Source organism: Capricornis sumatraensis, chromosome 10 (assembly GCF_032405125.1).
Source record: "Capricornis sumatraensis isolate serow.1 chromosome 10, serow.2, whole genome shotgun sequence".
NCBI classification, from domain to species: domain Eukaryota; kingdom Metazoa; phylum Chordata; class Mammalia; order Artiodactyla; family Bovidae; genus Capricornis; species Capricornis sumatraensis.
Window position 1 is genome coordinate 62,596,871 of NC_091078.1, and position 26,300 is coordinate 62,623,170.

The 26,300-nt window shown below is 52.0% G+C and overlaps 1 protein-coding gene across 11 annotated transcripts in view; it reads right to left on the reverse strand.

Annotated features, from left to right (window-relative positions):
- The window catches only part of MTMR14 (myotubularin related protein 14), a 44,134-nt gene that overhangs the window by 2,508 nt on the left and 15,326 nt on the right, over positions 1–26,300 (reverse strand). Inside the window, exons 4-18 of one of the 11 annotated variants that reach the window (XM_068982485.1) lie at positions 25,931–26,006; positions 25,556–25,616; positions 23,965–24,084; positions 22,922–22,995; positions 18,327–18,397; positions 17,654–17,728; positions 12,959–13,025; positions 12,028–12,113; positions 11,701–11,777; positions 11,426–11,462; positions 8,990–9,060; positions 8,258–8,316; positions 7,950–8,088; positions 7,042–7,221; positions 1,034–1,189 (exon numbers count right to left, since the gene is read on the reverse strand). In XM_068982485.1, the coding sequence (XP_068838586.1) occupies positions 1,034–1,189; positions 7,042–7,221; positions 7,950–8,088; positions 8,258–8,316; positions 8,990–9,060; positions 11,426–11,462; positions 11,701–11,777; positions 12,028–12,113; positions 12,959–13,025; positions 17,654–17,728; positions 18,327–18,397; positions 22,922–22,995; positions 23,965–24,084; positions 25,556–25,616; positions 25,931–26,006 (1,349 nt within the window). Of the gene's footprint in view, positions 1–1,033; positions 1,190–2,560; positions 3,504–7,041; positions 7,222–7,949; positions 8,089–8,257; positions 8,317–8,989; positions 9,061–11,425; positions 11,463–11,700; positions 11,778–12,027; positions 12,114–12,958; positions 13,026–17,653; positions 17,729–18,326; positions 18,398–22,921; positions 22,996–23,964; positions 24,088–25,555; positions 25,617–25,930; positions 26,007–26,300 lie in introns of those variants that run through there. The other 10 variants (XM_068982484.1, XM_068982490.1, XM_068982493.1 and 7 more) reach the window with 10 other exon arrangements.

The window sequence follows — 26,300 nt, forward strand, 5'->3', positions numbered from 1 at the left end:
TCTAAGAGATCTTATTTCTGGCTTAAGGGAGTGGCTATAGAGAAAGCTGTGTCAAGCCCTAGAGGCCTTTGAAGTCCTTGGGCTACTCCTGAGCTGCAAGGCCAGGGCTTGTGAGGACCATCCGGGAATCCCAAGGTCTGGCCCCTGCCTGCCCTAGGCAGAATCTGTCTCAGCTCCCAAAGGCAACCTGCCTCCAACCTGTCAGCACTGGAGGGTATGAGCTGATCCTGAAGGTGGTGACGACCACCCAGCACCTGAAGTTCATTCAGTCCATGTCGGGGGCAGTAGTGGGGAGGGAGTTGAAGGTCCTCAGGCAGCCACAGTCAAGAAGCAGATCCTGCTCCCCAGGCCACCGGAGGCTCCCTGCCATCTGACATCCGTCAAACAGCAGAGCAGGAAGGGGGCAGGGCAGCCTCAGAGGCAGCTGCTCAAGTAGATGTACTGCTTGAGTTGGAGGCCCAGTACTGGAGCCTTGGAGGGAGAGGAGTTTATAGGCGTGGGCTTTAGTATTCCCGTCCAATTTTCTTTCCTGACCAGAGGCAAAAGCAGATGACAAAAGGGGGCAGGGAACAGCAAGGAACCCTCGGTTCTGCTTGGGAGCACAGCCCTTGGGCTAACCCAGCTCCATTCTGGCTCTGTCTCCACCATACACCTACCTTCACTACCCCACTGTTCCGCTTTCAAAGGATTCTCATGTCAGGCAAAGCCTTGGACTGAAATAGCATCTTCTATAGTTAGAGTCCAGCCAGCTTTCCCTAAGGGTGTGCCCCAAGACATCCATGGATGGGTTTCTGAGGCCGGGGAGAGTGAACACATTCCAGCACCCTTCCTGAGCAGCCCATCAGCCCCTTTCACACCTCAGGGTGCAGGACCAGTGAGGTATACTTAGTGGAGACATTCAGGAGGGGCAGGGAGCCCAGGCCAGCTCCCTCGGGCCAGCTGCCACCTCATTCCTGGCCAGCACTCGACTGCTTGCCAGCTTCTGACACAGGCGGGGGAAGGGGCATCCTGTCTTCTCAAGCAAGACACTTACAGACAATTGTTAGGGAGCTCATCCGGGAAGCTGAAAGGGAGAGAGGAGTCTGTGTGCAGGACAGCCCGTTCCTGAATACTGCCACAGCCTGTTACCATCTGCCAGCTGCCAAAGTCTGTGGAGAGAGAGGATCCGGGCAGGGGATGGTCCACTGATCTGGGGCAAAGAGGAGAGAGGGGAGATGATGTAGTCAGTCATATGCCTGACAGGGGAGGCCCTGGAAGAGTCGGGGTTGGGGTAGGGCTATGGTGGCCCTGGGACCTGGCCACAGGGGCCTACTGGAAGAGCATCTGTAGAGTCAACCACTTTCTCCCAAAGTGCAAAAACTGCTGCACAGCTTATGACCAAGAAAGAAGAGTCAAGACCATAAGGAAGGCTCAGCTGTGAGGACAAATACTTCATGCAAAGATTTATAGGAACAAAAGAACAAGAGCAAAGCATGGTGACAAAGGTGAGCAAGCAACCAAAGCCAGGAACCAGCGCATGCCTGCTCTGCTTGACAAAACAAGCAAGATCTTAACAGCACCACAAGGAGGGGAGCAAGACTGAATGCTCCAGGAGCCAGCGAGACAGGATCACCTCACACGCCTGGCACGGAGAATGGCAGGGTGGGCAACGCGGAGCCCAGGATCACTGAGGTCCTATCACAGAGATGAGAGGAGTCTCCTGGGGATGGTGGACGTGGTGACCTAGATGGGTGCCCTGAGCCCCACCCTCTTCCTCTGCAGTGCCTTCCAGGAGCCAAAGTTTGTATTCACAAGCATCAACCCAGCAAACTCACTGTATGCCCAGAGGGGAGGGATGAATCCGGCAGCCAACTTGACAGCTTCATCAGACCTTTTTCAAATAGAGGTTTGCGGGATGTGGGGAAAGGAAAGCTGCACTGGGAATATACCACTGCCACCAGCTCCCCACTCACAGCCAAGCCTTCTCTGCTGTCTCTGGACAGTGGCCCAGCTGGTGGGGGAGGAGGGGAGGAGATGGGGAAACATCAAACAAGGCCCTTCCATCAGTGACACCAGGTCCCTGTCCCCAGAGGTATATCATGTTTGATGCCTGACCCTTTATCCTTTAATTCAAGAACAGCAGGTGTTCCTGAGGGACCCAGAAACAGAGCAGAAGCATGAATCGTGGTATAGGGAGTGGAGAACTGAAAAATGAACTGACCTTGGCCCACCCAGCTGGCTGGTGTAGAGGGCTCCTAGACTGAGGTGACAGCACCCCTGGGTCCCCAGGCCAGCTTTATCCGCAAGCAGTGGCCAAACTGAGTGCAGCTCTGGCCAGCGCTACATCTCTGCTGATCCTAAGCCATCTTCATCTTAGAGGCAGGGAAATGGCAGCCCAGGCAGAGAAAGACACTCGCCCAAGGCTCCAAAACAGTTAGTGTGTACAAGAAGAGATTTTTATTTTTTAGAGCCAAGTTTGATTACAGATTTGTCATACAACAGAATCACCTTGAGACCAGGGAAAACAGATGGAGTCTTCTGCAACAGAGACTTGCCATATTCCTTGCTCCTGGTCTACCCTGGAGGTGTGTGGCAACAGGACGTGGATGAGGACAGGATGGGCTGCCTGCCGGAAGCCCTGGCGATGACGGAGCAGGCTTCCTTCTTCCTAGGTGGAGATGCTTGGTGGCCAGATGCTGCATCTTTGGTGATCCTTAACCATTTATAAATCAAACAGCTGACTACACGTAAGAGCAAGCTGCAGGCCACAGCTGGGGGCCGGTCCTGTGCCTCCTCTGGGTCATGCTGGGGTTCTCATGTTGGTGCAACCCCTCTTGAGGTCAGCCTGGCTCCACAAACCTCATCTATTGCTCCAAGTTTAAGATAGACATTCTTTTCCAGTTTTTGGGAAAACAGTTGTTAAACAGCAAAGTGTTGAGGGAACAAAACTAACGTGAAGTAGAGGAGGCTGGGGAAGATGAGGGACTTCTAGAACAGGGAACGTGGGGGTTTCCACGTTCCTAACTCCACTCCCCAGGGCTATCACAGACTCACATTTCCAATGGGAAAAAGACAGCCAGGTAGAATGTGCTTACAGACAGGTTCCTAGCAAGGGCTCCTGGTCTTCTAAGGCTGCCTTCCCTGTACTTGCCCTGTCCAGCAGGCAGCAGCACCAGGCAAGAGCCATGCTTGAAGCAGCCAGGGGACAGCTGTGGCATGGAGTAGGCAGCAGAAACAGCAACAGGACGCATGATCCCAGGGGTCACAAAGTAATCTCAGCAAGCAGCCAACCATCTTCTGCATCTTTTCCAAGAGTTGAGTACACAGGCTCCAAATGAACCTTTCTATTTGAGGCTTTTGTCAAAGGAAGGGTTGCAAAGTAACATAACCACTGAGTTTCTGGGTTTGAGAGCAAGGAGCTGTACAAAGCACAGAGGTGCTCCTAAGTGCCAATTTAAATTAGCTGGCAAGAGGGGACACCCTAAAGATGACAGGAAACAGTCACCAGAAGGAAGAAACTGCACCTGCCAAGTGAAAGGAGGGAAAACCTTCAAGTTAGCCCCAGTGCACAGGTAATACAAGCAGCTTTAATAAGCCCCATGCCCTTCTGCCCTACACCTTAACTCAAGTACACACACAGCATCCACTTCCACCCATCTACCTACAGGACTGGAGGGGACATCGGGCCAAGCCATCCTCAAACTGGAAAATGGTAGAGCTGACAGTGCTTCTAAGGTCACCTCACTTAAACCCAAACTCATGAAGACAAAGATCACTATTCCTACTTTAACGATGGGATGAAAAAAATGAGCTCAGAAAGGAAGTGTTTGACCTCAGCAACAGCTAGGACAAGATTTATCACATTTGAAAGATCATCAAGTTTCCCCCAGCCTGGACTTCAAGCATTGCTATGTGTGTCTATGTGTGTGAACCAGGGACCTCTGCATTCATGCAGCAACCCAAGGAGAAGTTTTTTGAGGCTCCAAGTTTTCTCTTATCCATCTCAGTCTCAAGCTGGCAATGCCTTAATGCTCCTCACCACTCATCCCTGGTCTGGACCTGTAGCCCCAAGTGAGAACCCATTAAACATGGGACAGGAACCCTATGTGTCACAGAAAGCAACCTGGTTTTCCCACCTCATTAAACACAGCCAGGAACACAGCACATTGCTTGTAACAAGCAGTCAGTAGGTGGGGAAGGATGGGGGAGGGGCAGCTATCTGGGTAGCAGAGTTGGTGCCTATGTTGTCACTCAGCTATTCAACCAAGCTGCTGGATGTCACTCAGGCAAGTTCATCTGCTCTTCAGGCAGCTTGGCCTCCAGCTGGGCTCAGTGATAGCATCCTCCCACCCTAGGCATGTATAGTGCTAGCAATCCCCGGCCCCCGAGATGTCTGACCCTGGAGCAGAGACCAAGACCATACGGAGAGGGGCACCTTACTGACCAGGCCTCAGCGAGGCGTCCTGCCTCTTGCCAGCCCAGCCCTGCAGATGATGAGAGATTTAACAGTGGTCCAGAAACACAACTCAGAAGCTACTGTAGTGACAACTAAGGACACAAAAGGGCCAGCAGTCTTGCCAGTGACGGGTATGGGGTTGGGACTGGATAAGAATCAGCACCCCACAGAACCTTCTTACTAACCCGACACCTATTTCTTAACTTTGGACAAAGCTCCCCCAGTTTCTTTGCCAGCAGTCCTACCTTAAAGGAGATATGCTAATATGGACATGGTGGGATGTGGGTGGGGAGGAGAGGGTGGGATGAACTGAGAGACTAACACTGAAACACATACATTACCACGTGTAAAACAGGCAGCTAGTGGCAAGCTGCTGTATCGCACAGGGAGCTCAGCCTGGTGTACACTTACACCTGGCTCACACATGGCAGTATGGGAGAAACCAGCACAGCACTGCAAAGTAACTATCCTCCAATTAAAAATAAAAAAAAATTTAATTAAAAAAAAAAAGAGATACACTGGTAGAATTTAGGACTCTGCAGCATATGAAACCCAGAGAATTCATATTATTAGGGGAATTTCGGCTGTCACACATAGCTTTCCACACAGTTCCTCCTGCTGCATTAAAAAGCTGATTGGTTATTGTTACCTAAGAGTAGCAGGAAAGCTAATGACAGGATCCCTTAGGCACTTTAAGATAAGAAGGACTAAATTAATTTTCATGTTAATGGAGATATATAATTATAATTAGAATGCTCTAAATCAGAATCTAGTCTTTCAAGACCCCTGGCAAACAAGTATCCAATCAGGAACTGTCTCCTAGCCCAGCCTGTAGCCAGTCCAGCCTGGCTACAAGCAAGCACTGCCAGAACAGCCCAGCAGAGCCATCAGAAACCACACAGTAGTCCACCCCATGCCTCTCCAAGGCCTTGTGCCCCATTTTGGACCAGTTATTCCAGCCTCCTCCACCAGGCCCCAGTTCACAGGGTCCCAAGTTCAGGAGGACACCCCCGATTCTCCTCAGCCTTCTGGACCATCCTGGACCAGCCATAGCATTTGAGCCCAGTGCAGGTGGATAACCACCGGGGAGAGAGGGAAATGACCACAAAATTGGAATGAATGTCAGGAAGAAGAAAATGATTAAGAGCTAAGGTGAGTGGTGGGGTGCTGCCTCAGTAGGGGAGCCCTAACAAGTGGACACTTAAGACCAGGAGGACCCAGGAGACTAGGGGAATCTTCTGGTTTCCTTCCTAGTTGTCCAGCAATGTTGCACAGGCAGAAAAGGAGGGATGGTGAACAGGAGCTCCAGCCCGCAAGAGTGAGGGTCACACCATGCCACAGCAGCCCCACAGCAGCCCTGAGGAAAAGCTGACACGGACATGGGGCGGCACCAAGGATGTGAGCGAGCACAGCTAGGGGGCTTATCTTCTGGGTGCCACCTCTGCTCAGCTGCTTCCACCAACCCGTGGGGACAGAGGGGTTGTGGCCTTTGTTTACCAGACTCAGCTACAGCACTGGCCGACATGGCAGTGCTCAGAATTGAAGGGCTCACCTTCAGGTGACCCCTCTGGACAATGCAGCTCCTACTTGCCTAGAGCTGACCCGCTCAGCCTGCGAGGGGAGGGTGCTCTTCCCCACCTCCCTCCATTGTCTGTCTTTGCCCAGAAAGGAAAAACCAGAGGATGGCGAAGGAAAGAGATTTTCCAAAGTTTCAGGTCTTTCCTTATATAATAAGTTTGCCACCTTTGGGCTCAGTTTCCTCTTTGGTAACATGTCTGCTACAAGGAAAGACCTGAAATTCTGGAAAACCTGACAAAGCTGGGCTTGAATCTGGAGTGGACTTTAACACTTATGATCTTTCTGCTAAAGGTCTTTTCTCCCTGGCATTTGTTAAGGACCTCTTCAGTCTCACACTGCTTTGTTCTTTAGAGATGAACCAGACATTCTCAAGGCTTTAGAAAACAAAATAAATCACAGGGTTTCTTCCCTGGCTATGACATGGAAGGTATGAGGTCAGTGAGGAAATCCTTTCCCCAAATGGCAGGCCATCCCTCAATCCTAAGCCTGCCCGGTGCTCAGCTTTAATCTCACCAGAGAAACATGATTTCTGCAGCACATTCCAGGCCCACCTGTCCGTCCTGGCTGAGTTGCTCTCCTGCTGCGTGTACAGTCTCGTGAGGTTTGCCCCAGCTACACACATCTAGCCTGACGCCCTACTGGCCATTCTCTTCCATGGCCCACCAATTCAGACAAGGAATGGGAGAACCAGAAGCAACTCAAGAGGATCCAGCTCCATCTCTTTAATCAGAATGTGGCATTCACAGGGGCTGAGACCTAGCAAAGGCAGCAGGTGGTGGCAGCCCCAACTCCCTGCCCATCACATCGCAACTGCTCCACCTTCTCGACTCCCCATTGGCCAGGGCTTCAGGAAGGAGGAGTCTCAGACTGCTCCGTGAACCTGCTTTCACTCTGTACCTCCTAAAGTGGGTGAGCCTGCAAATCTGTCAATCCCCTCTGGTCTCCTGGATGTACCACCTACCAGGCCGTGTGCCCTGGAATCCCACACTCCAGCCATATCAAGAGGGAAGAACTTTGGAGCTCCTCACCTGGGCTTGGGGACCTCCAGGGGACTGCTACCCATCCTGAAAAAGTTGTCAGAATGGTTCGAAGACAAGGAGCTGGAGGACTTGGCTTCCACCAGTCCCTGGTGGGGAGGCAGGCGGTCCTCGGAGGGCTGTGGCCGGTTCCAGAGCATGCTCTGTGGAGAGGAGGAGTGGCTCTTCCTCCTGTGGTGTGAAGACAGGGCTGCTGGTGAAGGGCCACCTCAGGCCCACCCTCTGCTCACCTGAGCTGAGTCTCTGGGCCCAGTTTTTACTTCCACTGGAAAAATGCCACATGGGAGTGGGCACACCCAGCACTCCCCTGGGCTTGGCCATGGGCCGCGAGAGCTGGGTCTTCACAGAGGGACTATGCCGTTCACACACACTGACCTACTGGCCTCAGTGCACATGCTGGGCAACAGATTCTGAACTAACAGTTTTAAGGACTGCCCCTCCCTCCAAGTGTTGTACAAAATCTCGGGCCCTTTGTCCAGGGAGAAAAGTCATCTGATTCTCAAAGGAGCTGAACCTCAAATGAGCTCCCAATCAGCAACCTTCATTTCGTACTCAGTACTTTTTTCTTTTTCTAAGCTTGGCCTTACCTCCCAGGCAATTGATACAAGGGAGTGCCCCCATGAAGTTCCTTTAACACCCTCCCCTCACCCCACCCCGTCTGCCCAGCCCTGCAGCTTCTTCCTTTGTCCCACGGACAGCACTGGCCCTTGATGCTCTTGGGCCAGTGTGGCAGCATCCCTCCCCAGCCAGATGGCTGGCCTCTGAGGCCCAGTGGAGACAGCAGGGCAGGTAGCTGAGCTCTCAGGCCTACTGTTGGGGCCCCTTTGTTCCTGGGGCTCCCTGGAGCTGGAGCCCTGGCTGCCAGCTGTTAGCAAGCTCAGTGCCAGCCTGGCCCTCACCAAGCTGCCTGAGTCTGTGCTCCTGCAGGGACCAGCTCCACGGTCTCATAGGTGAAGCTCCCGGCGGCTCCTGGGGAGCTCTCCATGACTAGAGAGAAGTCACTGCCAAGGCTGGTGGTGCTGCCACGGTCCTTCCGCCCTGAAAAGAGGCCAGGACCATCAGTTAGCACATTATCTTCTCCTATGAGGGATTCCCCACCTCCTCTACGCCATACGACCGGAGAGAGAAGATTCTAGAACAAACAATCCCTACGTAGTCCATACTCAGAAAGATGCACAGAGAAAGTTTGCTGGGGCCCATGACTCACTCAGCATGCAGATATCTTCCACGGTGAAGCCTGCATCCCGAGCTGGCAAACTCTTCCTCCTATAAACAGAAGCCAGAACAGTGAGCTCCAGATTGGACTGGGGGTATCCTTTGTCTCCCACTATGCTGCCCACCTGGAAAAGAAGCTCCAACTCAGTGGAAACTCATGGAGACAGGTCCTACCTAGCCTGTTGCAAAAGGCCAAGGCCCACTTCTGGGAGACCAGCAAAGCCTGCTTCCTGCCTGTCAGCATGGCCCCTCAGAGGCCAAGTCTGGCTCAACACATTAGGGGCCTGGATTTGGAAGGTGAGGGAACACGGCACAGACACCAACCCTCACAGGGGTCCTAAAGCAATCACCAGGCCAAGACCCCTGTGTGTGCCAAACTGGGAGCAGACTCTGCTCTGTGGTGGGGGGCTGCACAGACACACCTCTGCAGCAACTCAGGGAGGAGAACTTTGGCCTCAGAGGTGATGGCAAGGGCAGCTTGGGGGTTTCCCCATCCCTTCCCTCCAGCAACGAGCCCTGCACCCCTAGTCACAAGATGAGCCTCTTTATCCTCTGGCCCTCCCCAGTTATCCCTACCTGCCCTCAGAGGGAAGGCAGGGACGGAAGGCCAGCCTGCCCAGCATGCAGGGAAGCAGGGTGGGGAAAAGATGGCAAGCAAGACCACCTGCCATAGCACGGCCTCTCCCAGTACACCTGCCTTCAGCAAGAGGAGGTCTCTCCTTACCTCTGTGTCTTCAGAGCAGAGAACTCCTCAGAGATGATATGCTTCAAAAAATTGAAGCAGAAGAAAAAAATCTAAGAAACAGACCAAAAAGCAGCACACATGAGAAGATAGTCTTCCCCAGGGAGAAGGATCTAGGTGGCTAGACTCCCAGGAGAGGGCAGCCAACGACCCTGGTCACCCCTGCCAGACAGCAGCCCCACTATGGGGACCCTGTCAGATATTCTGGTGTGGAAACAGAATGGGTGCTAGAGAGGGCGTAGCAGTTCGGGCAGGCATGCCAGGGCTGGGCAAGGAAGGAAGGGACTATGTTTCCTTCCTGAGAACACAGACCATCTTCAAGTTCAACACATGTGTTCTCAAGCTACTGAAAAGGATGAAGATAACAGCCGCTTCTCCCCCTCAGTCTCTCCTGAGAATACCAAGGAGAGAGGGTCACAGGGAAGGACAGCTGGGAGAGAGAGGATCTGGAGGCATCAAGACACAGCAGGAACACCATGGAAGGGTAAGGAATCAGATTTCGTAGGGGAAATACCCAGGAACAGTGTGGTTCAGGCCCATAGATTGCACTGCTCAGAGACCAGGGTCAGGATGAAGTCTGAGGCAGGTCAAGGCAGGGGCAGGCCCTGAATTCTGGCCCCACATCCACATCCCCGTCTCTGTAGGCAAATGCTCTCTTTCCTTCCAGCCAGCACCCACATCCATCAGGCCTCTGCAAAGTGCACACAATGCTCTGTCTCTGCAGTGATTCTGAAAGGTGTGGTCCATCCACCCCTCACTTGGGAGAAACACCTACAGAGTATCCCAGAGCCTGGTAAGATTTCCTCAAAAAGAGGAGGGAAGGCGCCAAGGTCAGTCCAGTTTGAAAACTTTGTTACATAATTTCTTTTTTTTTTTGGCTTGTGGGATTTTAGTTCCCTGACCAAGGATTGACACTAGGCCCTCAGCAACGAAGGCATGGAATCCTGAGCACAGAGTTCTAACCACTGGACTGCCAGGAAATTCCCTGTTACATAAAATGAAACAGATGTTTTCATTACAGACTTTTCAGATTTTAATATACTAATGCACTCGGAGAATCTCAAAGGCAAAGGAAGGGTATAGAATGCTGTTTAACAGGTCCTAGCCCTTTGCATGTTTTTGAAGTATGGGTAACTTGAGTGTGTGAAGTAGGAGGGAGGGAAGGGGGTGCTAAGAGAAAAGCCCACCTTCTGCCTGCCCTCCTGGCTGAGGAGACCCTCTTGTTTATGCTGAGACATAGCCAGGGTTTGAATCCAGAACCCACTGGGCTCAGCTGCATCCCCTACCCAGTCTCTGAGGTGAAATCTGGCCTGCAGGTGAAATCTGCTGGTGAGGGACAGCATGGCGGTGGGCAGGCAATAGGTCCTGCGGCATTGGCACCCGGCAAGTTTCAAAACGAGAGGCTGCAAGGGATTGTGTGTGCAGCTTTCCGTGCCAAAGTCACCGCCTCTGACAGAGTTCACGGAGGCCTCTGAGGAACAGGCTTATGAGCTCTGCAGTTCTGGCAGATGCGATAAGTGCTCAGAAGAGATTTACAAGGGGAGAGGAGCAGCTGAGAGGGAGGAACAAAAGAAGAAGGCACAAGATAAGATCCCAGAAAGAGGCAGCCTCAGGAGGGGAGGAGGATGCTTCAGGAAAATGGGGGGTGGGGGTGTGGAGAGAGACAGCACTGCGTGCAACTCCCACGCTGAGCATCTGGACTCGTTCTCCTTGTGAGGCAGCAGGACAGACACCAGGAGACTCCAGGTTAATAACACTTTTCAAGATCACCCAGGTATAGGTGGCACGACTAGGGTTCACACTCAAGTCTGACTCTAGGTCTGCGTGTAGGGAAAACAGAGTGAAAAAAGAGTAACAAGGCGAAGGCTACAAAAAGGATGCTGTGTGGACAGGGCAGAGAGGAGGAAGGAGGGACAGTGCTCAGACAGGAAGGGACCCAGGGCCCCTGACTGGGCCTGGGCCAGTGGTGAGGGGCAGGCAGGCCTCTGCTTGCATGGACGGCCCCAGGGCTTAAAGTTGCCGAGTGGGTGTGATGAGGACAGAGGACAGGGAAGAGCTTCTGGGTTTCAGCTGTAAGGGTGAGGGGCACACGAACGACTTGTAAATTGCTTCCAAAGCTGAGTGCAGAAAACAAAGTCAGCCGTAAAAAGGATGGCAGAGAAAGAGGGGAGAAGGACTGACACAGGAAGGTCACAGGTAACTGTCCTTCCTGAGAGAGTGGGAGACTGAGGTGCAGCGTGGGGGGCTGCTGGGCTGGATTTCTTCCTGCCACGCTGCCCAGCCCCAGCACACACCAGGCAAAGAGCTGCCCCCAAAGTGTGGACACCAAACAGACCGTCATCCTGTCCCTCTTGGGAGTACAGGAGCCAGAGCTTGCGGAGCCCTGACACATGCTCGTGGACTGTAAGCAGTACCCACCTCCTCTCCTTTGCTGAGTCGATCTACCAACATGTGCCTGAAACAAGAAGGCAAGGAAGTCAAAGCCAGCAGTGTGCAGGCAGGAGGACGGGGAGAGCCCATGGCACTGGCCCCACAGCCTCAGGGGGCCTGACCAGTGCCTCCTGTCTTCCCAAGGGGATGGGACTGTCTTCACCTTCGACCCTGTCACAGGAGCCCCCACACCCACGCACACACTTGGTTCCTGAGGCACTGCCCCCATCCCACGGCCTGCTGTCCGTCCCCTGAAGGCTCACCCAAAGAGGAACCAGTCGTAGGCCACTGTGAGGTAGAGGATTTCAGTGGGCTTCAGGGACGCGTGGATGAGCCCGTCCTGGAAGAGACGTGTCCAGATCAGAGAGAGGCCCCCTCCTGGCCTCAAGGGCTGAACCACACCCATAGAACAACCAGGCTGCCCCACAGCCCAGGAATATGGTCAAACTTTACATCTCCTGCTCTGGACACCTGAGGTCCCTCAGGCCAAATCCTCTCTGCTTCTGGGGATAGGCTCAGCACTCCCCAAGAGTAGACCCTGGAAGGCCCTGAAGGCTCCCTGACCCTCAGCCCAGCCCATGTGTACTCACAGCCCACAAGGAAAGGCGCAGGAGAGAGATGAAGAGGGGGGTCCGGTCCCAGCCTGAGATACAGTGTACCAGCAGCCCGCTGTCGTCTACACAGGACACAGGACAGGTGGCCCAGGAGAAAAGCAAACACAGGCTGATGAGAAGGGGATGTGTCACCACCCAGGTCTAGGGTGAGATCCAGGCTACCCCAGAACCACAGCCTAGCCCCAGGTGCAGGCATGGGATGTCCCACCAACCCCACCACAGTTTAAGGATGGGCACTTGACCCAAATGGAGACAATGAGTGTGAGCTCTGGGACAGAGACCGTGTCTCTCTTCTGGAGGATTCAAGGCGGCAGGAGACAAATCTGAAATGACTGCTGGTTTTGAGCTAACTAAACAATGGATATGAGACAAGGAGAGACTGTTTCTGCTATTTGTCTCCTGGCTCTGCTCTTGGGGCTTCTTGGTTATATCGTTCAAGCAAGTGCAACCTCACACAAGTCCTGACTGATAAGGAGAAGTCAGTCAGACTGCCCCAGGACACTGGGCATCATGGGCTCATTCAACCAAAACAGTCAAACCAGCTGGAGCACCATCCAGAGAACAGGCCTGCCATGGGCTTGTGTGTGACCAAGAAAAAGCCAAGACTGACTTTCTCTCAACTTTCTGAATGGGAAGAGGCCACTGTAGCCCCACACAAAAGGCTGAGGTTCAAAGCTCAAAGGCCAGCTGACCCAGTGTAGGACACCGTGTGTACTTCAGACTGTAGGAAGTTCATAATTTTGTTTTCTAGGGTTTTGAGAACATGGAGTAAATCGGCCAATGATAAGCGAATCCCCATATCCTTCTCCCACAGAGCAAAAGGTTCCAATAATCACACACTGGTGCTGTCAAGACCTGGGAACACCCCGAGCATCCACTGGCTTGAGGCAGGCCGAGGCGGACTCACCATCATTGTTAATTATGGAAAGCAGCAGTTTCAGGTAGTTTTGTGTTTGTTGCACCAGGTCCCAACTCTGTTGGAAAAGAAAAAAAAAAGGATTCCAGGAAAAGGTATTAACTCAGAATGGGAATTAATACAATATTTAAAAAATAAAAGACCAATAAAAGTTATTTTGGGGCAAAAAGTACCCCAGGTTCATGGTCACAGGCCCAAACCCCAGATTCTCTGTGACTTCATTCCCCACATTTCCCTGCACCCTTTCCCACGGGCCCCCCCCCCAGTGTGCTCTCACCCAAAGTGAGAGCGAGGAAAGGGAGCCATGCAGAGGCCCGGGCAACCCACACCCCCACACCCACTAGCAATAGCTGGATATTAACCTCCTCTGTGTCCTGGGCTCCACGCACAGCTGTCCAGGGAGTTAACAGAAGTCAACAAAGAACCTCGAGCCTGTGGCCATTGTCATCAAACAGTAAGAGCTACTTCATCTGCCATTATATCACAGAAACTAAGGAAAATATCAGCCTTCTCATCAATCGCTTTTTTTACTGCTACTCACTATGCTGTCTTTAGATGAATAACAAATGCAGTCTGGCAAACAAAACTTTTAAAACAGGAGACCCATGAGGTAGGAGATAAAAAAATAAGCAAAAGCTTATTAGAGATCGGAACCTCTGTTCTAGCCCAAGCAAAAGGTCTAAACCAGATGCTCTGAGAAACAGCCCACTTTGGAGTCTGGAACTCCATGGAGGGGCCTGACCCAGTTCTGTGGGCCCCGCCTCCCGAGCTGGGGACAGCCTCTCAACACAACTACTTCTCAGTGTTTGGGCTGTGAAGAGAGGCTGCGGTGAATGCCGGCAAGAGTGCTCCCACAGGGAAGGTGAACACAGCACCTGTAATTGGAATGGTTTTCCCAGGAATTCAAAACAGGCTCATTTACCTGACCCTCCCACAGACCCTGGAGAGTCCTGACCCACTTTCAGTGGCTCCAGAGAAAGCTGCTGCAGCGCCACATTAATAAAGTTATTACCCATGGCAGCTTGGGGGTCTCTCTGCTTGTCTGGTTCAACGTGTCAGACACACCACTGTCCACAGATCTCCTCCTCACTGTGAGTCCCAGGGGAGAAAGAGCAGGAGAGACCGGAGACTTGCGGCAGATGCGTGGGGTGCTTGGATGGGTGGGGGGAGGGCTGCGGCAGCCAGGAGAGGGCAGGGGCCCCCAACCACAGCAGCTGTTTGAAGGGGACCCCCTAGGGCGGGGGCAGGAACCACAGCCTGGGGAGCACTGGGTTGGCGGAAGCCTGAGGTCACACAGCTAAGCTGAGCTGGGGTCTGGACCCAGGCCTGTGGTCAGTCACACGCTACACTGTGATGTCTATTTCTTCAGATACTAGAGTGAGGAAACGAATGTCTAACGAGAGTACAGAATGTGAAGAGGACCCTGGAAATGAATGAAAATCTACACTCATTTCTGATTCACTCCATGTGTGTCGTGAAAAAGCCTCCAGGTGCAAAGCCGAGTACCACATATCTGGCTTACATCTGTATGCCTGGAGTAGTCTCCCCTGCCTGGCAAACTCCTACTCATCCTTCAAAGGCCCAGCCCCATTATCTACGTACAGAGTCTTCTGTAGCCACTGGCCAATAATCTTACTACGCAGATGACAATTATGTGTTGTCTCTTCTCCTAGACCAAGTCCAGTGAGGGCTCTATCTATAAGGCTTAGTGCTTAGGGACTAGGAGGTACCCTTGGAAAGTTCCTTCACTGCCTGTTCATGGTCAGGGGTCTGTGTGAGGAGAAGCAGCCACGGGAAGGGGTCTTTGGGCACAGAATGAAAGAGCAGAGCTCTAGGAGATTCCATTTGGCTACTCAGAGGGCAGCACTGCTCCTCGCGCGCTGGGAACACTGCTGTGGACACCACTGTGGGCCTGGCCCTGGGACACAGCAGTGAACACAATAACCCCAGCTCTCGGGGCTGCAGGGAACAGAAGCCAAAGTGAACTGCTGCAGGCGTGCTGACTAAAAGAAGCCCTGTAAGATGCTGTGGAACCATGTAATGGGAGGTGAGCCTAGCCCGATCCTCGGGGACCATTAGGTAAGGCTTTTAAGAAATGGTGACATGCATGTGAGAAAAGGGTTTAAGGAAAGCACCCAGTATTTCTGGCATAGAGAACAGCATGTGCAAAGCTGGAGAGCATCTTCCTTAAGGAAGATGGCCAGGGTGGCTGGAAGAGAGGGAGGGGACAGCCAATGAGTCACCAGAACAAGCTTGGGCCACGTGGAACTGGTAGACCACGTGAGAGTCCTTGGACTTCTGAGGCTAACAGGAAAAGTCAGATGGAATTTGGAAGGACGGAGTGACAATGACAATCTTGGCCTGTCACCTAAGTACTGCTCTCTGCCAGGCCCTGTTCACATGCTTTACGTTCCTTACTTCCAGTTGGCTGCCCCTCAGTGTGGCCCCACTCTCAGCCATTAGATGATGGTAGCCTGTATTAGGCCAGTGACATGAGACAGAAGCAGGAACGACTGGAGAAAATCCCTGGGGCAGAGACTTAAGAGAACTGATGGGAACTAGCCATCAATGTGAGGGATAAGAGCCACCATCTCCAGCATTCTGAGTTTGAGCATCTGGGTAAATGGTAGAGGGCCTGGGGGTGCTCCGGGTTTTGACAATTCCATTTTGGGCAGCTTTTCAGGTGTCCACATGACTGGACACTTGGGAAAGACTGTAGGTGCGGATCGCCTAGTGAGGCCTGGGTGGCCTGGCAGAGGGTGAAGGGAGTGGTGATGGGTGGACCTGGGAGCTGAAGAGTCAGCGCAGGGGCTGAAAGGACCTGGCTGAGGAAGAGGACGGCAAAGCACAGTGAGGCCAACTGGCTGAGCAACATCAGAGAGCAGGCAGAGCTGGGGGAAGCCCTGCCCCCTACCCTCGTGCCTGGGGCTTTATGAGTGCTCACTCCCGAGTTAGTAAGCCAGGAGTCGCCCCCAATCATCATCAGTAAATTGGTCCGGCATTTCCATTAACAGGACACTTTCATGCAGTGATCATATCTGAACCTCGCCACAACTCTGTAACAGGTGCTGTCAATTCTGCTTTCAGAGGGAAGTGAGGTCACTTGCTCAAGGTCACAGAGCCCCATGAGAACAGCCAAAGGAGCTCATACTCAGGGCCTCTATCCACTAAACACAACTCCACATACAAGGGACCCTTCCCAGAAAGACAGACTTTCTTGGCAGCATCAATACTGTCAACATAGTAGACAGCATTGATGTACAGTTACAGGGAATTTGGTGAGGAAGTGGTTCTCAGATCTGTATGCACAAGGGCAAAGAACGGTGCCAGCAGAGAGAGTGGTGGTGGCTAGGTGGGGCCTACTCAAGGCCTCTGCACACAGCAGATTCAGGAGGAGGCCCGCCGCTTTCTCTGGCCATGCCACCTGTCCAGGGACAGACTGGGGCCTGACAGTAGGGAACAAGGCTCCTCAGCTTGTTCCATCTTTCTGAGACACAACAAACAACCTATCGGCTCTCCTTCTAAAGTCCCCTCTCTTGCAAAAACACCTACACAGAGAAGACCCAACACCCCTATAACTGGCTCATGCCAATAGTTATGGAGCATCTGCCTTGTATCCGGGGGCACATATACAAGAAAAAACAGGCTAAGCATGGCCTCTGCCTTTACAGACCATCTGCTACTAGGATAACAAAGTCCAAGGTGATACTGGAACACAGAGCTGCATAACAGGGGGCGCTGGGCCTCGGGGAGAGGGAGATCTCAAGGCTGAATGGGAACTGTCCAGACCCGGGAGCAGATGAAAAGAGGACGGAAGCAGGATGTTTTCTGGGTACTCAGTGGCTCAGCCTTCTGGCTCCAGGCCATTTTCAGTTCTAGGATGCACAAGCCGTGGTTCCCCATCCTCCTGGTAGTCAGTCTACAGAAGATGGGGAAGCAGCTCTATTATAAATCAGTAACTAGAGCTCAGTGGAAAACTCCAAGAGAGACACGCCCAGGGATTAATGGGAATGTAACGCAAGCATCCAGCTCCCCAGGGATGGGGACAGGAGGCACATCAGGCAAGTCTTCTTGGAACGGACACTCAAGCCAAATCCTGAAGGCACGGTGTCAGCCAGACAAATGGAGCCTGGGGGAGGGGGCAGCCAGGCAGAGGGAATAGGTGTGGGGAAGGCAGTGGGCAGAATGAGGCTCCCTGTCCTGGCTGAAGCAGGTGGCAAGGAGACTGCTAATGGGCCATGGGCTTATACAGTGTGGGCCAGACGTGGTAGACAGATGGGTTCATCCAGTAAGATTGGTGCCCCTTCCACGGCAGACAGTAATAAGAGAGACGCACAATGGAAATAATTTTCAGGTTTCTATGAGCAAATCAGGTCAGGGAGCGCTACACTTCCTCTGATGGAACACGCATTTAAAAGGTAAAATGAAAAAAGTCACTAAGTCCCAGAGCTGGAAAAGCAAACTCCATGCAGTCCTCCTCTGGAAACAGAACCCCCTGGTGGATGCAAATCTTTCAGTGAGTCATGTTCAGAAAGCTTTGATTTTCTGGGCCAAGAGCAAATCAGGAGAGAGAGTCAGAGAGACTAGCAGCTCCTCCTTTCCCAGGCTGTCAGAGGTTGGAGGCGAGCCAGGCCTTCAGACCTCTGCCTGAGGGGCTTGTGGGGTGGGCACCAGGGGTCCCCTCACCTGATACTGGCTCCAGTCAATATTCAGAGAGCAAGTCAGAAAGTCAGGGATGCTCAGAGGGGCATCGACGTAGTCCTGGGGACAGAAAGACACTGTGAGACACAGGCTGGCCACCAGGAGACGCTATGGTGACAGGCGGAGGCCCTGAAGTTGTCGCTATCATGGGCAGGCAGCGTGTCCCCCCGACAGTGCTTGCCTTCTCTAAGCCAGATGCCTGTGCCAGCCTGAAAGAGAAAGCTTGAAAAATCAAAGGGACCAGATATTGCTGCCAAGTGGAGTTTCCAGTTGGCCATTTGAGTGTTTGCTGCTGAGACGGAGGTGATGGACTGGATTCAGCCTCCAGCAGCTCCTGGGCTGCTCCCACCCACTGGGGAGGACCAGAAGGCTGCCCCATTCTTCCCACAGGAGGTGGTGGAGCAAAGATGAAGCACTTCTACCCTGTCCCTGGAAACTTTTTTAAAGAAAGGGAGAAACTAAAGGGGGAGAGAAAACAGTATGTGATAGGAGTTTAAACATGTATATCTAAGAAGAAGAGGGAGAGAAAAAAAATGAGACTCATTCAGGGAAGAGAAAAGAAACGAAAAGGGTAGCTGTTTTCCCCTCAAAATTTTCTAGCTGGTTTCCCTTCACAAAGGAACAGAAGACCCAAGCTGACAACTGGTACTGTTCATACCTGCTTCCAGTTAAAAATGAGCCCTTCAGCCATGTAATCCCGATCCTTATATTCCTTGAAAAATTCACAGCCTGGAAAAGAAGGGCAGAGTTACACCATCACCCTTCCTGGCCCAGAGTCCTGAGACGTCCCTGGGCGCTGGAGGACGGAAGTGGCCACCAGCCAACACAAGTGGGGACTGGACTGGGCGGGCGGGCACCTCCAATGCGCCTCCGGTTTCCAGTCACAGACCCTTCCTGACAAGGTGCCGCCTGCCTGCACATGTCTCTCTCTCCATCTGTGCTCACTGGCTGTTGGTCACCTCGCCTTTCATTTCCAGTTCCTCTGTTCTATATGCCCCTGAAGTGCCAATAACCAGAGAACAAAAGCGTGGCATACAATTTGAACCATGGCAGCACTTTCTCAGCAACTTATCTAGTCACATAAGATCACCCTGCTACTACTCCAATAAAACAAATACTACAATAACGTAAGCCATGTGAATCTTTTGGTTTCCCAGTACATATTAAAGCCATGCTTACACTGTATTATAGTCCATTAAATGTGAGATTACATGATGTCTTAAAAAACCAATATACCTTAAATATAAAAAATACTTGAGGGAATTTCCTGGAGGTTCAGTGGCTAGGACTCAAGAGTACTGCTGTGGGCCCGGCTCAACACCTGGTTGGGGAACCAAGAACCTACAAGCCATGTGGTGTGGCCAAAAAAAAGGCTTTATTCCTTAAAATTGCTGACCAAAATCTAGGCCTACAATGAGTTGGAACAGTAAAGTCAGAGACTGCTGATCGCTCATTACCATAACAAGTGTAGTAATGATGAAACATTTGGAAGTACTGTAAAAGCTATCAAAATGGGACACAGAGACATGAAGTACACAAATGCTGGAAAAATGGTACCAACAGACTTGACGCAGGGTTCCCACAAACATTCCGTTTATAAAAGATGTAATATGTAAACAGTAGTGAATTGAAGAGCAGTAAAACGAGGTCTGCCTATAGCAGGCCCACAGGCTTTCAGTGAGGACTGAGCATTGTAACATGCAGGAAAGGACCATGGGCAGTGAACGGCACAGGTGCTCCAGACACACGCCCATCTTGACAAGTGAAACGCTGTAAGAAACACCATCAAGGTAAGACCTCTGGAAACGAGAGAAAACGAGTGAAAAGGGCCTTGCCAACGTTGCCAGCCTCTAACCTCAGCCTTTAGCTTAGCTCTGGGACTGTGAACAAGTTAACATCTCTCAGCCTTGACTTTCTCATTTGTCAAGTGGTTAAGGACAAGATGAAGTAATACACAGAAAACAGCTGGCAGAGCACTGACGGCCCTCAGGAGACAGCATACCAGTGCCACCTTCCCGCTGAAGCCGAAGCAAGAGCCCCAGCGCAGCCCTGCAGCTCGATCCAGGCGGAATGAGGCCTGCCCTCACCACATGGCCAGGACGGCCAGGGCCGGGGGGTTGGCGGGGAAATTCCTGGTTTCCTCTCAGGTCCTCTGCCAGAGCCAACACAAACTCTGAAGGACACAAGCCTTTGGCCACAGGTCCAAGTCTGAGGAGGTCCCCAAAGACAACAGAATAATTGCCTGAATTCTGTCAAGGCAGCCACAGGCCATCAACATTCCCATGGGACTCTCCAGCTCCTCGGGCCACCCTCAGCCTGAGGTCACTCCCGGGAACAAAGGAAAGGTTCCTCTGGTGGGGGGAAGTCTGGAGACCGAGCTGCTGTGTCCGACACGTGGCTCTTACCCACCCCCCACCTCTGTCCTCATTCACTCTAAGTCCCCAGGCCCCTCTGTAGACAGGGAAGTCAAGCCACAATACTCAGCCCTAACACTTCAGCCTATTCCTAGGTGCCTCACTGGGAGAAAGAAGAAATATAAATATCAGACAGAGGCCCTGAGCTTATCAGCCCAGGTTTAGAAGAGACAACCAATTATTCCTCAGAGCTCCCGTGAAGTGCTCTGCTTTCTTAGACTTAAGCGCTCGAATCAACATCGCAGGCTCCAGGCCCAGCTCTTAAGCAGCGTGTGATACAGAAGCAACTGACTATGAGAAATGGAGGGAATTAAAACAACCTCGGTACCCAGGGCAAGGCCTGACATTCATTACCTCAACAGGCTTCTAAGCCTATTGAGAGGCAAAGGGATGGCACCAAAAGTGAAGTGAGAGCAGGCGCTCACTCGAGAAGGAAACAAATAAGACTTGTGCTGGGGAGTTTTCGGCCCTGTCTATTTTGGGGCCTGAGGGAAGTGCTCCCAGAACACTTCTCATTTTCAAGGGCCAGTCGAAGCCTAAGTTAGTCTGACAGAGAACTGATACCACCACAGTTCCTGTCTGGGCTTCAAACTCATCCGAGGGCTCAACGGAGACCCCCGAAATGGCAGCAGAGTGCATTTCAGGACTTGGTCTGGCTAATGTTAATTTTGTTATGAATACAGGCAGGTGAGGAAATTCAAGAACATAAGCACAGGAAGTAAAAGGTGCTTCTCCTGTGTCCTCACATGGCATCTCCCCGACCTCAGGCTTCTGAATTTTTATTGATTACCCACCCCCCTTACTCTCCCCTCAACACACGCACGACTATCAGATCCAGTCCATGATATTCTGGGAAGAAAAGAGAAAAAAATTCAGAGATAGATAGTATCATCTTACCATTTTGGCATATTTCTTTCTTATCCTTTATGTAAGTACTTTTCCTCTCACACAGTTGAGATTTTACTATTTCATTTTGTATTGTGCTTATTATTAGCACCTTAAGCATTTTTCTATTACTGTGTAGTATCTCATTCTACAATACTATGGGTGGCTGTGCCGTTATTTACATAATCATTATTCTGATTAAAGAAAATATTACCCATGTTGGGCTGGGTATAAACGGACGTGATGAAGGACCTCCCTTGGCGGTCCAGTGGTGAAGACTCTGCCTTCCAATGCAGGGGCATGGGTTCAGTCTCTGCTTGGGGAACTAACATGCTGTGTGGCCAAAAAAATAAAACTCACATGATGAACATCTGCAGGCCCAGGCTGGCTGGATTACAGCCTAATGAATAACTGGGTCAAATGGTGTTAGTTTCAGGAGTCTTATAACAAGTTGCCCAATGACAGCAGAAAGGATATTGTGCCACTGTTCTGGCACAAAACAATTTTTTCTAAACCAAGTCCTACTGAGAACCTGAATACAAATACAGAAAGCTGACACCTGGGTCCTCGGCCAACACAGAGCTTTCCCATTAGGCAGAGTACTTCAGTCTGCGGACCCCAAAGCATCTCCTGAGAGTGGGGAGCCTGGTCTGAAAACCAACCTGAAAACTACACTACGGAAGCCCTCATGTAGACCCCCAGGTGGGATATCTTCTTGACAGCTCTGATGTTGCCGAGCCCAGGCATCACTCTTAATGGTTCGGCATCTGGCCAAAACAAGCCTTTCCTCCCACGCACCCATCACTCGGCCCAGTGTCAGCGAGCACCTGTCAGGGCTGGACCTGGCACATCAACCAGAAATAAACAGCGTTATCCTCATTTATCCTCGGAAGGGTTAGGGGACTTGTTCAAGGACATGGTGCTACAGCTGAGATGCACATCCAGCCCTACAAGCCACCAAATGCTGAGCTGGCAGAGATTAGGAAGGAGAGTCCCTGACGGAGGCCAGAGTGATGGAGGCCAGGCCATCGGGGGTCGTGGTTCAGGTACCACCGGCTCACACTGATGAGGATACCCTCTGCCCACCAGGCACCAGATGAACCTGAGCTTCTAAAGAGAAGGCCTTGTGGCTTGACAGCAATCTGGGGTCACCAGTCTGCTCTTGCCATTGGCCCTATGGATCCAAGATGAAGAGACAAGATCCAGCAGAGGACTGAAGGCAGGGCTAGTGTTGAGGAGCAGGAGAGAGGTTTTAAGGACAACGAGTTCACTTTTTGCTGTCTGTTCACAAAGTCTGGCACTGAGGTTAGGGCTCTCATACCTCCCTGAACAAGCAGGTGTTGCTAGAAGGCTACAATGCTACCAATGGACCCATGCAGTGCAGAGAACACTGCCCTGGCTACAGATTACATACAGTCTGTGCCAGAGACACATGTAGCCAGCTGCATGCTCACCACAGCACTCTGCAACGTGACGAGGCCACCAACCACGTACAACTGAGAACAGAGTGCTTACGTCACCACAGTAACAGCCAGCACAGCACGACTGGTGACTGACCCCAAGAACAGCACGTTAGTGGCACAGAGCACGCTGATCAACCTGACTTCACCTAATCTGACAAGACCCTGAGCTAAGCCTCACCGACTTCCATGATGCTTGAGAAAACCTGGGACTGGCACGGTGAAGGAACTCGCTCAAGGGTACAGCAGGGTGGGTGTGAGTCCAGACTCCATCCCTAGGCCCCTCCCAGGGCAAAGCCCTGCCAGGACAGTGTCCTACCCAGAGCTGAGAGCCACGGACCGGGAACCACACTGTCCTACACTGAGCAACAGTGTATGCTATTGGGGAGCTCCAGGGCACCTGAGCACCTAAGTGGCCAGGGCCTGCAGGTGGCCTTCGGAGCCCCAGTCCTGGGAAGCCTGTCCCCTGACCGGACCCTGGAAGGAGCCCCTACCTGGATACGGGATGGAGAGGAGAGTGAAGTCGGCATAGCGCTGGGCTTTGTCCACCTTCTCGGAGGAGGTGACACTACAAGACAGGACACAACGTGTTACGGCACCACAGCCCATGTGTGCCATTTCCCACAGGCATCGCCACAGCTCAGATAAGCCTCCTGCTACAGAACCTCTCAGAGTTGGGATGAGGCCCTTCTGTCAGGCTGACTTTGAACAGTTAAGAATGGGACCTCTGTGCTGCCTACCTGAAGTCACCAGGTGAGAGCTCTGACTCTCCCTGATACCACAGCACCTGCGATGGGACATAAAGCCACAGAACCACAATCCGTACAAGCCTCCCAGATGAAGGAAGCACAGACACTGTTGAGGAGGGGCCCCGAGGGGGACTCTCCTCTCCACCATCTTCTCCAGCATTGGCTGAGAATGCTCCCCAGCAGCATTTGAGAGACGGAGGACTACTCTGACAGGTGACGGAGGGGCAGGGGGACCTACAGAGAGCTGAGCTGTAACTTAGCCTCAGCGTGGCTTATTTTCTAAGATAAACATGGCATAATTAAAGGTCAGTATTATAAAAAGAATAAACAAGCTACACTTTGGGAAAATTCCCCAAATTCATCACTCCAACCCAGGCTCCACTTTTTCTCATTTTTCTTTGTCCTATGAACATTTGGTCCATACGGGATATAAAAATTGAGTGAATACTGATTTTCTGGATCTACCCTGTTTTTTTGGATCCACTTTAAAAGAGATGCTAATCCACCAGAGATGGCGGAGCGGCAGCAGAGTACACGAGACGTTGGTGGCTCCCTTGGTGCTTACTGGACTCCCCGAAACAAGTGACTTACCCTCTCTGGCTTGTTTCTCCCCTGCATGAGGGGGATACAAGAACCTCCTCACAGCGAGGGCTGTGTGAGGATACAGGGAGAGGATGCACAAGGCCTGGCACCCAGTGCACCCTGGTGACTGCTTTGCACCATCCCTGAGCCCACAAGCCTCTGAACACATGGCCTCCACCCACTTGGAGGGGGTCTCCTGCACTCACTTCATGCCAAACTTCACCTTCTTGTTCTCCACCATCAGGTCACAGATGTACTTGACTGACAGGTACCGGAGCAGCTTGATGTCATAGCCTCTGACCTTATCAAAGAGATGTGTGTCGGAACTTCTGAAATAGACGGCCAGAGAGAGAAGCTGCACTGAGTATCCATTTCCGGAAGTCTAGGTGCTACAGGAGCACTTGTTTCCCTTCTCCAGGAGAGGGAGGCTGGGAAGGCCAGACGGGACGGCGGTCCCAGTGAAGGTGAGGGAAGGTGACTTTCCAAGAGATTATTCTGCCCTCTGGGACACATTTCAAAGAGAAGCAATATGCAGCTGGGGCAGGAAAGGGCTTTCTGGCGCTGCTTGACATTAAGCCAGAAAACTCAAGATAATCTCCAAGTTCTAAAAAGCAGCAGGCTGGTGGCTGATCAAGTCTCTGAGCTTCCATTAGAGTTTCTCTCTCTACCCTCCTCCCTTCTCCCCCATTTATGACCATTTTTAGCCATATGACTTGCTCAAAATGTAACAGATTGGAATTCTCATTGGGAGATGGACTTTTTAGAGCTATTTTATCAACTGATTGTGAAATACTAGCAAGTGAATTCCCTCTGCTTAGGTGGCCTCTGAAGCAAGGAGAAAGATGAAATTTTCCTAATCCCCAGGCTGCCTTCTGATCAGTCATAGAGATAAAGGCAAAAGTAGAACAAATAAACAGTCACCGTTAATTTATTTTTTTAATGCCCACTGCTTTGCTGAACCCAGCAGATGCCTTGCCGAGAACAGTGCGCAATGTGGAGGATGGCCTGGCTGGAGCAGAGGTCGTCTGATCTCGGGGGAAGAGCCAAACATTCCTATGTGCAAGCCAGAGCCACTGCTCATGGAACCAGCAGGCAGAAGCTGGGCACAGCGAGATGCTTTTTCAAGCTCCAAGCTGTGATTTTGGGCAGCTGATCTGACTCGGGTGCTGATGTGCATTCCAGAGATGCCTGACGCCAGTTAAAGACTTTCCATGTGGCACAGCCATGCAAAGCAGCTTTTCCAAAATACCATTACTGTCATTTCCTGAAAAGTATTTAGAAAGGAGGTAGGGAGAGTGGGAGCCAGCCCCCTCCCTCCCTCTCAGGGGACCTAAGGCACTCCTGTACTGTACTCCCTTATGGCGCCAATCACACAGCTGTGGAACTTCTGGTGCCTGCATCTCCGATGTGTTGACCACAGTCCTCAGGCCAGGTGTGTCCAGCATCACCTGGTAGGCTGGACATCAACATCCTGGAAACCATAGGGCTTGAAGACACACAGATGTCTGCGCCATGTCTTGGGCCTGCAGTGCCAGGAACCCCAGGACTGGGGCACTCTTCCTGGGGTCCTTGTGAGCAGCCAGGATAAAGACAAACTGCTCAGGCAGTTCATAAAGTCAGCTGCGGGTGAGGCTACGGGGTGGACTTCAACAACTCTGTTTCAGAGATGTGGACGAAGGAAGCCAATCCACTCACCTGGACCACTGATGATGTCACGGCCATCAGTAGAAAATGGCCATCACTGGTCAGATACCTGCCCCTCACCCAAGCCCAGACCCGTAACTGTCTGGCACTGACCGAAGAGCACAGTCCTCCTCCGTGAGATCCTCTGCATCTGCCCAGGCGTCGTCTGCACCCCCTGTGGGAGGAAACTGTGGTGAGCACTTGGGCCATGGCAGGGGCTCCATGCAAGGGCTGCTTAACCAGTCTACCCCTGGTTCCACCCCGAGGACCATGCTCCTCCCTCTCCCAGGACCTGATGTTCCACGTGCCTGGCATTCTTTTCACCACAAGCATCTTCTCAGGTGATGAGAGGAAGGGCTCTAGATGGCCTTGCCCCTGCCCCAGGTTGCTGCCCACCCCATAATCACCATGACCGTTGTGGCCCTGCGTAGCTGTTCTCCATGACTGGGCTCCTGTTCTTAGTCACAGAGGCTGCAGCTTAACACTCACCTGAGAAAATATAGTTGTAGCCAGTGCGTCCATACAGCTCCCCCCATCCAGCCAGTGTGGCTGACCTGCAAATGTGCTGGGAGAGAAACCACATTTTCAGGGTCAGATGGTTTTCTGGAGTTTTTTGGTTCTACTTTTCCCTGCTTTCTTGAGATATAATTGACCCATGACATTGTGTAAGTTTAAGGTGCACAACATGCTGATTTGTATCAGTGCTGCTGCTGCTGCTGCATCACTTCAGTCGTGTCCGACTCCGTGCAACCTCACAGACGGCAGCCCACCAGGCTCCGCCATCCCTGGGATTCTTCAGGCAAAATCACTAACATACTGCAAAACCATTACCACCACAGAGTTAGCTAACACCTGCATC